We start from the raw sequence: 11,917 nt of genomic DNA on the forward strand, positions 1-11,917 counted from the left end.
GCCCTCCCACAATTCCCTGTGTGCCCAGAAGGACAGACAAGTTTTTCCACAATCCATTGTCAAGGAATCATAGGGCAGCTCAGCTTACTGCTGCAAAGAACTATGGGTTATGCCTCAGAAGCCCTAGTGAGACACATGGAGGAGTGCAGCACTGGTGAGAACACAGTAATTTGGGGATGGCTTTGTGGTGTGGCTTCTTGCACCCAGGCTAGGCTAACTTGGCTGCTGAAACCTGGGTGCTGATCCCCTGGGCCAACTCTGTAGTGAAGACATACTCCTGGAGTCACTCTGAATGCTCTCTCATGTTTTGTCATTACGGTCTGGCAATACGTTGTGCAAAGCTTCATACTGCTGACTGCTAGGAGGAGCATGTGTTGAGATTGGCTACTGAGTTTTTGTCTGACTCACGGTTACTTAGTTGTTTGCTAGTCAGCTTTGCCGTCTGAAAGTCACTGTCTTGAGAAATCAATGCAGAGAATTAATGATAGCGCTTACAGGGACTGTCATTTATCATAAGTTTGTATAGTGCCTAGCACAATGGGGCCCAACCTTATTGTGATCTTTAAACACTACTACCATATAAATGTAAAATAATAATGCAGTATACAGTATTCCATCAGTAGTGCTCAATGCACCTCACAAAGGTGGCTACATATCAGCTTTCCCTCTGTAAAACAGGAATAATAAGTCACAGGCATATGTAAGTGATTTATATGAGGTCACACTGGAGTCCGTGACAGAGCCAGGAACAGAACTTGGGTCTCCCAACGCCCAGACCTGTGCTTTGTTGCCCATATGCCATGTGTATGGGCTATAAATTATTTAGGTCAGGGGCCATGCATTCTATGTTCCCTACATTGTCATACACAATGACAATGCTCATAAAATATGGAACGAGCTTTCAGTGCCACAGTATAACAGGGATGGGCAAATTGGAGGGCTAGATGGATGAAATAAGAACAGACCTGAACCAGATTTTGAGGTTCAGCAAAATTTAAGGCTGTCACTTTTTTCCTCCTATTTTCATGTCTCTAGACTTCCTGGTTCCATTCAGGCACTATGGCATTGGGAGTGCTGACATACCATGAGGTTTCTCTTGAAGTTTCAGAGTCTGATAGAAAACAGGAAGTCCCTGAGATTGCATGAGATTCTAACTTCTGGAAGCATAACTGAATTGGTGAACTTTCGTGTTCACTCTTCACTGTTACTCTGCTAGGGTCTCTTTATGCTCTGAATTTTGATACATACGGGACATATACACTCTGTATGCATAACTATACGCATACAGTATATGCACAATATACATATATATTCAGCAACATTATTTAGGTATAATTGTATCATTTTTATTGTTGAAAGGGAGTTAAAACACAAACTAAAATAATACATCTTGCAAAATAGCTTTTCACTTCTTGGTAAGCTGTCATTGACTAATTAAATGCCTCATAGCAGGTACCAAGCTTGGAGAGGAGGAGTGTTATTAATTGAAACTAAAATTTAAAAAAAAGTGTGGGAGGAAAAACATGTTGTTGTTGTGTAGGAGTGGCTGAAGGAACATCAGACTACATGTAATGCATTGTCTTAACTTTCAGTAAAGCTACAAGAAATTAAAGGGTGCACATCAGCTGTAAGATGTTCTTTCCTGTATGCATTTCTCTTACATTTTGAATAGGGGATTTTTCTTTTTGCTGCTCCTTGGACAAATGAAAGCTATTTTGACAATTTATTTCTGTTTTTGGAGTTTTATTTCCTGTTTAACCACATGCCATTTGATTTCCAGGTGGAACACCAGTATTCACACAAATTAACTGTGACGGTATTGAAAGCCACAAATGTTACGAAAGGGGCTTTCGGTGATATGCGTGAGTATCACTGTTATTGATTCACCAATCTTCATTTCTCACCTATTCAGTTGTTTCTTCTCACAATGTGGGAGTGTTCTAAGCTTGTCATGTATTCGCAGTACCATTGGTGCTTTCTCTCTAGTTTTTGCTAATGCCCAGGAATTGCTGTTTAAACATATTTGCTTTGTCATTGCTCACTCACATTAGTTCACATAGCACTTTTGCCTCTTCTCCCACATTTGACCCCAAAAAAATGAATGAATGAGTTGTATGCTGCTAGCAGCACCTAGAATAAGTCAGAGGCTGAGTCGGAAGTGAGTTCTCAGTGTAAGGAAACTGGGGGTGGTTGTGTCTTCAAAAGGTTGTGGTTTGGTGAAAGACCAAAAAAAAAAAAAAAAAGAGAGAGAGGAAAAACCCAGAACTCTGCTGATTCAGCACAGAGCAATAAAGCAGTTTTCACTATGAAGAATATATATGGCAACAACATTATTGCTGCTTACTCTGTGCCTGTGTTTCTACAGACACAGTTGCAGAACAGGAAGCCACTAGGAAGGATGACCTATGAAAAACATCAGCAGTTTTAAGAAAATATCTGCTTATTCCAAAGAAGGGTGTCAGCTTCTCATGTTTTTGCTTCTTTGGCTATGACTGTGCTATTATCAGGTCATCTCTCCCTTCACTTGCTGTCCCCTGAAGATCACCATAGGGGTCACTGCTTGGACTGATACTGCAGACTACAGCAGGAACGGGCAAACTTTTTGGCCTGAGGGTTGCATTGGGTTTCATAAATTGTATGGAGGGCCGGTTATGGGAGGGGGTTGTGGCCTGGCCCCGCCTCCTATCTGCTCCCCTCCCCCCCCGGGACTCCTGCCCCATCCCACCGCCCCTGTTCCCTGACTGCCCCCCCGGGACCCCTGCCGCCATTCAACCCCCTGTTCCCCCCCAACCACCTTGATTCCTATCCACATCCCCATCTCCTGACGACCACCACTCCAAACTCCCCTGCCCTCTATCCAGCTCCCCCTGCTCCGTGCCCCCTTACTGCGCTGCCTGGAGCACCGGTGGCTGGCGGTGCTACAGCCACGCCACCCGGCGGGAGCCGTGCCACGCCGCCGCCGCCACCACCACCACGCAGCATAGAGCACCGCGTCAGGCTGGGCTCTGCAGCTGTGCCGCCCCAGGAGCTCACAGCCCCACTGCCCAGAGCATTGCGCCGGCAGCGGAGCGAGCGACGTGAGGCTGCAGGGGAGGAGGGACAGTAGGGGAAGGGCTGGGGGCTAGCCTCCCAGGCCAGGAGCTCGGGGGCTGGGTAGGACAGTCCCATGGGCCAGATGTGGCCCGCGGGCCATAGTTTGCCCACCTCTGGACTATAGGAAGGACTGTGGACCCTGGGTTGCTCCTCTGCAGTGGGTTTTTGTTAAAGCTGCTGTCCCTTCCCCCGCACACTCTAGTAAATCCGCCTCATGTTATATTGGAGCTAGTGCAAGGCTTCTCTGCAGTCTGTCTCCTTGTGCAGTGGAACCTTGGCAGTCCCTCTGCATTTGGAGTCTTCCTGACAGTGTTTTATGCCCTGTTGTTATAAGTGACACTTAAGATCACAATAACTGAAAGGAATTAGAGAGTAAATATCTGCCACCATTTCTCATTTACTTTTACTTTTTTACCTCCCTCCCCCCCAGTCAACAGCCTCTTGTTTCACTGTTTTCCCTGTATATTCAGTCAGTCTCTCTAGTATGTGTGGGTCTTTCACACTAACAAAGGACATTTGCAAAACAGTAGGAAAAAGTGATTGATAAACCACTCAGGTTCCAGTGTAGTACCTACAACTTATTAATATTTATTATTTGTTCTGTGGTAGCAGCACCACATGAGGATTTGGGACCCTGGTGCTAGGCCCCAAACACATCTTACTTTTTGAAAAGAACTACATTTCAGGTTGATTGGGCTCCTTAAATTCGCTCACCTTGTCAGACCTGGCATTCCACTCAACAGTATTTCTCTGTTTAGATATTTGTCTCTAATGCAAAATTTTTGAATGCTCCATCTGATCAATCCCCAATTTTCAGGGAATGTGCTAGGCATCAGTGAGCAGAATCCTATTGATGTTGGTGAAAAATGGGGGAAATACCTGGGACATCTGACATCTGGTTAGCAGACCAAGCATCTTCAGCCACCTCTGTAATTGTCTATAGATGAAAGGACAGGATGATAGAAGCCATTAAGAGATTCCAGTATAAGACCACTTCCCAAGACTACTTGCCAATACAGTTTAAAACTGCTGACACCCTGAAATAGAAATAAGAGAATAAGAATGGTGGGGGGGATGGGGGATGATGGGGGTGCACCCTGAGCCCCTGGTATGGAGGAGAGAATAGGGGACCCAGATAAAGGGAGGAATAGAGGGGATCACAAAGTCCTGGGCTTGGAGGGGTGAATGGGTGACCCCTGGCATAGCAGGGAAGAGGGAATAGGAGGGCACATAGATTCCCTGGCATGGGGAGGAATGGGGGCACTTAAAGTCTCTGGCAGGTGGGAGAGTGGGGTATCTTGGTATGAGGGGAAGAGGAGATAAAGGGGGATAGGAGGGCCTTGGAGAGGAAGGTGGGAAATGGGAGTACACACAGGCACTGGAATGGGGGGAGAATGTGGGATCCTGGTGTGGGGTGGGAGAGGGGCAATAGAGGGTGTGATAGGATCCCCCCGGGGTGAAGCCTGGGACTGTGGGACTGCTGTGCCCCCTGAACTCTCTCCAGCCTGGGCTGTCTATCACAATGCTTTGCTAGTGACCAGCAGCAAACCCCTCCAGGCGCTGTTATCACTCAGCACAACAGAATGTGGAGCCCCATACCCAGCTAGATTGCTTGAATGCTCAAAGAGCCACTCATGAATCACACCGAGGAAAAGCACCAGAGTCAAATCCTCCCAGCACTGTACCTCAGGAATATACTGTCTTGTACTGCTCAAAATTAGCAATGTAGATATATTAATCAGTTCATTAAATGGACATACACCAGCCTTTGTCAAACTTGAGCAGATTTGCCACTCACTTCATACAAACTCACTGGTAAAGATAAACAGTAAAACAAATTTATTGACTATAAAAGGTAGATTCTAAGTCAGTGGTGGGCAATCTGCGGCCCATGGGCGGCACACGGCCCGTCAGGGTAATGTGCTGGTGTGCCACAAGACTGTTTACATTGACTGTCCGCAGGCATGGCCGCCCGCAGCTCCCAGTGGCTGCGGTTTGCCATTCCCAGCTAATGGGAGTTGTGGGAAGTGGCGACCAGCATGTCCCTGTGGCCCATGCCATTTCCTGCAGCTCCCATTGGTCAGGAACGGCGAACCACAGCCGCTGGGAGCTGCGAGTGGCTGTGCCTGTGGACAGTCAATGTAAACAAACTGTCTCATGGCCTGCCAGTGAATTACCCTGATGGGCCGCAGGTTGCCCACCACTGTTTTAAGTGATATTAAACAGTAGGCAAAAAGTCAGAGTTAGTTACCAAAAGAAATAAAATATAAGCAAGCAGTCTAAACTCTCAACACTATTAGATTGGGCAACAACTAGATTAAGCAGTTTTTCTCACCCCACTGGATATTGCAGTCCTTATTATACAGATTTCACCCTTGAAATGTGGGCCAATCTCCTCTGTTGGAGTCTTTTCTTCTGAGTGTCTTAATTGCTTGCAGCATAGGTGGGGGCAGGAGAAGGGGCCAACCATATGGCTACTCTGTTTTATACCCTTAGTCCATGTGCTTGGGAAAACACAAGTCCAGGCATGTCTGGGGCAATGCTGAGTCTTCCAGCAAGGTTGAGCAATTCCCCTGGTGTGGACTCATGCAGGTGAGTCATTGCATTGTAGCTACCTTGCTGGACAATGGTTGTTGATGTGTTGATTGATATCCTGCCCGGGTGTTGGTTACTTTCCTTGCTGTTGCCTCTGGGAAGCTAATATCTGGCTGATTCCCCAATTTACAGCATGTTTTAGTGACCACCATACAACACAATTCTCATAACTTCATATGCATTAATGATATATATCTCTATATATCTATCTATATATCTATCTATGGATAGAGAAATGACTTTCAGCAGATCATATACTTTCCCCTGATGCATTACAACGCATGCTTTATATGGAAGATCAGGATTATATAAAAATTAGGAATATGAGGTTCCAGGACGCTCCCCCAAACTATAGAATGTCACAGGGGGTATTAAAGGGGATGCACACGGAGCTTATGGGGAGGGGGGGATGGAGGATGCAAAGAGCCTCTGGTGTCTGCTGTGAGCTCAGCCTACAGAAACAATTAAGTGTGCAGTATACTTTCCTATTCTTCCTCCACAGTAATGTGCCCTGGGGTATAGGGAAGTTCATACACACTGACACATTTTTTTAAAAGATGATTAGGAAGGCTTTGAGCAAATGTTCAAATATGGCTCTTCCACACTGTTTGAGAAACTCTTTGAAATAAGACAGAAGTGTGTGTGTGTGTGTGTGTGTGTGGCGGGGGGTGGGGGTGGGGTTGAGAATTATTTCTAGACTTTACTACTTTACAGCAGCCACAAGAATCAATGTGTACTGCCATCTGCCATGATCCATGCTTTTGTAACCTTGATCCGTGTCAGTCTCTTATTAGTAATCTGGTGTGTCACACCTGTTCTACGTCTCTTGTATATGAAGGGTAGTTTAAATGTTTCATGACATGTAGCAACCTGGAAGCTATTATGCCCTACTTGTTAACCAGGGACACCCGCCTGTTACCTAGCTGAGGGCTGTATTAGCAATTATGCCAGGAGCACAAGAGCTGCACTGTTAATAGCTTCTATAAAATGAACAGGATTTAGATGCCTGCAATTTGAATAATGGTGGAGCATTGCATGTATTTTCCTTGCATGGTGTCTCTGTATAAAAGAAGGTGAGTAGAGGATCACACGGCAGAGCTGTCTGAGTGGCATCTAATCATTCTTGCAATAAAGCATGGGATAACTGTTCTGAAAACCTAGGTTAATGGGCATAAGAGCTGAAAGAAGTCCTTGAAGATGTTTCTGAATTTTTCTTCAGTTATTATTGGTGGCATTATTAAGCCTGCAGTCAGATTTATTGTTGAAACAATGTTTCAAGTAGAAAGCTTTTGTTTTTGTTTTTTTTGTTGCTTGTCATAGACTGAAGTAGTGTTTCCTGTCAGTTTTTGTATTAGATTTGTGTAAGCATAGTGTACAGTTGGAGTTAGTTTAACCATTTTATAGAGCTCCATTTTTTTTTCACAAGGAGTTTTCTGTCTAATTTGATGAACAGGTGGACCAGGATAAGGCCTGGTCTGCCTGGCATCATGCAGGAGTGTCAGTACAGAAGATTAGAAATGCACCATTTTCTCTGCTTGAACTTTGTCTCTGTTTTTAGTATGATCTCAGATGTATTTATGGTGCTGTACTTGAGTATTTGAGATTTGGATCTTTGCCTCTCATGACTGGTAAAGATCTATGGGGCGGTCTCATGCCTGTTATTAAAAAGAAGTGTTAAGGAATGATGGAAGCCACACTTAAATACACCTCAGCTCAAGAAACTAACACTTGGTGTCAACTTCAACAGTTGGTGTAGGTTATTGAGAAGAGGCTGTTTGAGCAACACCAGGCACATCTTTACCTCATGAACATCCTTCATCCTTGCTAGCCTGGTTCAGGCATGGGTGTAGTGTGGAGACAATATTGTTGCCATGCCACAATCTCCTTGTGATGGTGGAGGAAGGCAAAATGTCTCTACTGCTTTTGTTGGATCTTTTGGCATCTATTGATGCCATTGCATTGAGGCTGTGTTGAATCACCTACAGGATGACCCATCGTGGTGTGTTCTCTCCTCTTGGAGAGGTCCCAAAGGGTGGTAATGAGTATTTACTCTGTTTCCCAAGGACTGTTGCATGCTGAGCATCAGAGCTTCATCTTGTCCTCCCAGCTGCCCAAAATGTATGGGTGGCTGACATGTTTAGGTCACTAGTGTCACCAGTGTGTGCATAACACTTAGATCTCATTTTACAGTGGTATCTGTGCTTTCCAAGGAACTGACCGAAGTTAGGGAATAGTTCTGACAGCTCTGGTTAGATCTCAGTCCATATAAGACTGGGAAGATGCTCATAGTATGATGATGCATCTACAGGAATTAACAGGGACTGTGATATGTCTGACCTTTGCCAGGTCAAGTCTCAGTCTTGGGGTCATAAACAGAACTACCCCTGGATTGTCAGGTGAGAACTGTGGCACCTGGTGGCTTTTTCCATCTACTGATGACTTGGAGGTAGTGACCTATTTTCCTAATGGATATTTTTGCCACAGTGATCCACACTTTTGTGATCTCCAAACTAGCTTAATGAAATGTGCTGGGCTTGGGGCTATGTTTAAGATTACTTCACCTAGTGCCGAATATAGCAGTTCATTTCTTGAAAGGCATTGGCTCTTATATGTACATAATAAGTGTGATCTCTGTCCTGCACTGAGTTGTTCCCTTCTGTTCACACAGAATGGTTCTCAACAGAGAGATTGTCCCCCCGTCCTAGGTCTTGTTATAAGAATTAGTATCTCATGAGCCATGTTTGCTTTCAGTTTTGGGTTTACAGAGCCAGGAAGGACTTTTTTTAGCAGTTATTTGTGTACTAACTAGTGCATCCTACAGCTTTTGAATTGGTGTTTTCTGTAGGCATCTTTACTGAACAAACATTTAGCAATGGTCCCCACATACTGAACTGTCTGACTGGTGGCATATAGTGAACTTATAGAATCATAGACGTATAGGGCTGGAAGGGACCACGAGAAGTCAAAAGTCCAGTCCCCTGCGCTGAGACAGGACCAAGTGAAACTAGACCATCCCTGACCGATATTTGTCCAACCTGTTCTTAAAAATCTCTGACGGGGATTCCACAACCTCCATTGGAAGCCTATACCAGTGCTTAGCTATCCTTCTAGTTAGAAAGCTTTCCCACTATCTAACCTAAATGTCCCTCGCTACAGATTAAGCCCATTACAACTTGTCCTACCTTCAGTGAACATGTAGAACAAGTGATCACTGTCCTCTTTATAACAGCCCTTAACATATCTGAAGACTGCTATCAGATCTCCTCTCAGTCTTCTTTTCTCAAGAATGCTCAGTGTTTTTTAACCTGTCACGTTTTCTAAACCTTTTTAAATTTGCGTTGCTTTTCTCTGGACTCTTTCCAATTTGTCCACATCTCTGCTAAAGTGTGGCACTCAGACTGGACACACTACAACAGTTGAGGCCTCACAAGTGCCAAGTAGAATGGGCCAATTGCCTCCTATGTCTTACATATGACACACCTGTTAATAGACTCCAGAATATTAGCCTTTTTCACAATTGCATCACATAATTGACCTGTAGCAATACACAAGCTCTTAGGCTATACCTGTAGTGTGGCAAGGAGAAAAAAATTCAGAAAATAAGCAGGAAAAATGTGCAGGAGGTGTGGAAGAGGAAACCTGGCTACCTCTACTCCTTTTCCATGTGTCAGTTGCTGGGATGTTGCCTGTGTCCACAACACCATTCTGCATGAAGAGGTGTGTTGCCATTAGTGGAAGTCAGGATGCAACCAAACTGTGAGTGCCCTCAGAGTCAAATTGCTGGAGAGGCTGAGAGACATGTGGAGGGGCAGCTTTCTGCACAGAATATCTCAGCATCTGCAGTGCTTGGTTAGGATTTTAAAATTTTCAGCTCCTAAGCTTTCTATAGGTCCTATGGTTTGCAACCTCTTCTGGCCTTCCTACAAAAGGGGAGCCTGTAGTGTTTATCTCTGTTCCTTCAGGCTGATATTCTTTTCTAGTAAGATTTTCCCTTTCCAGATTTTGACATGGCAGAAGTGGAAGGTATAAATTATGTTTCTTACATTCACCTGGCATTCAAAATTATGTAGCAAAAAAAATTAGCTGGATGATTTCTCTTTTAATAATCAGTAATCTTGCTTAAGCTGAGAGTGAATTTATTTGCAACTTTTATTTGCAATCAAATTTTCATCTTACGATGATGACTTTTATCAGAAGGATCACAAACTGTTTCACAAACAACTTTGCCTTTCTAAGGAAATGTGCGGTTTAAAAATAAAATAAAATAATCAGCGAGTGGTTTAGAAAGAGAACATGCTCTTACTGTATGGACCGGAAGCAGAACCTGAACTTTGAAGAGGTATTTGGGTCTGGATGTAATGGAAATCTCATGGAAATGGTCCAATAACTTGCCTGTAGGCAGCACTATAATATAATGAGAACAACTCATGAGATTTCAGTTCCGTCAACTCCAAACCTATCCATGATTTGGTTACAAATCCAAACTCCATCCTATCCCTCATCAGGGATTCTGATTACCACTTTCTTGGCCCATCACTTGTGGCAAGAGTAGCTGGGAAGCTACTCTTGTTGCATTGAAAAGGGTATGAAAATGATCCGGGAAAAAAATTGCCATTTCCCTTGACAAACATCTTTTGATGGCAAAATTGCTGTTTTCTGCCTTTACATTTAGACAAAGAAGAAAAATGGAGGCAAGAGTGATTATTTAAAAAAAATGTTGGTGAAAACTTAATTTTTTCACCCCAGTTGAAGCATCTTGTGTATATCTCTCTATCACTGGTTTGCAGCATGTCATATTTGGTAGAAGGGAGACCAATTCAGCTCAGAGCAGCTTCTGAAAATAAATAGGATGTGTGCTACATTAGGGTTACCATACGTCCGGATTTTCCTGGACATGTCCGGCTTTTTGGGACTCAAATCCCCGTCCGGGGGGAAATCCCCAAAAGCCGAACATGTCTAGGAAAATCCGGCGGCCGCTGGGTGCTGGGCGGCCGCTGGGTGCTGGGCGGCCGCTGGGTGCTGGGTGGCCGCTGGGTATGCTGGCCCGGGGGTACCCGGCCGGGGGCTGGCCCGGGGCCAGCACCCCAGGGCCCGAGCCGAGCCAGGCTGGAGACGCCGGGGCCGGCCGCTGGAGGGGACCAGACTGGGCCGCGCCTCCTCCCCCCAGCTTGCCTGCTTCCTGTTTCAGGCTTCCAGCGAATCAAATGTTCGCGGGAAGCAGGGGAGGGGGTGGAGTTGGGGCGGGGACTTTGGGGAAGGGGTGGAGTTGGGGCGGGGGCGTGGGCGGGGCTGGGCCGGGGCCCCGTGGAGTGTCCTCTTTTTGAACACTCAAAATATGGTAACCCTAGCTACATTATTCCTCTGACTGCTGGTTTTATTCTGATGGTGGGGGGGAAAAAACCTCAGTTAACCCACAGCAACATCTCTACAGGGAGAAATAATTGTACAGTGTATTAGTAAAAAAGCAACACTCTGGCAAAAGTATCCTAAAGATAGAGGGCTGACAACTCTAATTGACTTCAGCTAGTGTTGTGTGTATGAGAGTATTGAGAGCTAGGGAGTCTGTTTCCTTTGGGCTAGACTGTGCAACACTTATTCAGACTACTGAGTGTTTACTCATATGAGTAGTCCTACTGACCGTTATGGAACTATTTGTGTGAGTAATCCTTCACCAATCTGAGTAAAGATGGTACAATGCCTGCACTAATCACGTGTAGTGCCCCCTCTCCACCTGGTTACCTTCTTTAATGCCAATCTGCTTACAGGTTTTGATGGACAGGCCTGGGTTCTTCTGGATCCGGCCACCCACTCAGCAGGGTGTATCATCTGTATTTTTTTCTATGAATTTATTTGGCGGTACCTCCACCCCCCCTTTGCTCCTTCCTGGCAGGGTTACCAGGGCAACTTGGGAGGAAAATTCTAACCACAGAGTAATCCCCAGTTACCAGATAGTTGAAGACTGCCAAGAAATAACACAAACAAATACAATATATTCAACACAATTATATTAAACAGGAGACAAATATAACATAACAGGGTAAAACACTATTGTTAGGTACACCGGTGCCCATGCTGATAATACCCGGGACTTTCCCCAGTCACGTGACCTGATGTACCAAATGTAAGATTAGTGTCCCATTGGTACACGCACTTTGTTGGGACCCTTGATGACCTATAACCACTGTGACAGACCCAGACCAGTGGGGTACAGGAGTCTGGTAGAGGGCAA

At 45.1% G+C, this 11,917-nt stretch overlaps 1 protein-coding gene across 1 annotated transcript in view; it reads left to right on the plus strand.

Moving 5' to 3' along the window:
- The first annotated feature begins 1,762 nt into the window (after positions 1-1,762).
- LOC112103418 (cytosolic phospholipase A2) overlaps positions 1,763-11,917 on the plus strand; it is a 100,646-nt gene continuing 90,491 nt past the window's right edge. Inside the window, exon 1 of the mRNA XM_026655743.1 lies at positions 1,763-1,862. Coding sequence (XP_026511528.1) covers positions 1,763-1,862 — 100 coding nt within the window. The remainder of the gene's footprint in view (positions 1,863-11,917) is intronic.

Source organism: Terrapene carolina, unplaced genomic scaffold, assembly GCF_002925995.2.
Source record: "Terrapene carolina triunguis isolate 2854851 unplaced genomic scaffold, T_m_triunguis-2.0 Scaffold211, whole genome shotgun sequence".
NCBI lineage: Eukaryota > Metazoa > Chordata > Testudines > Emydidae > Terrapene > Terrapene triunguis.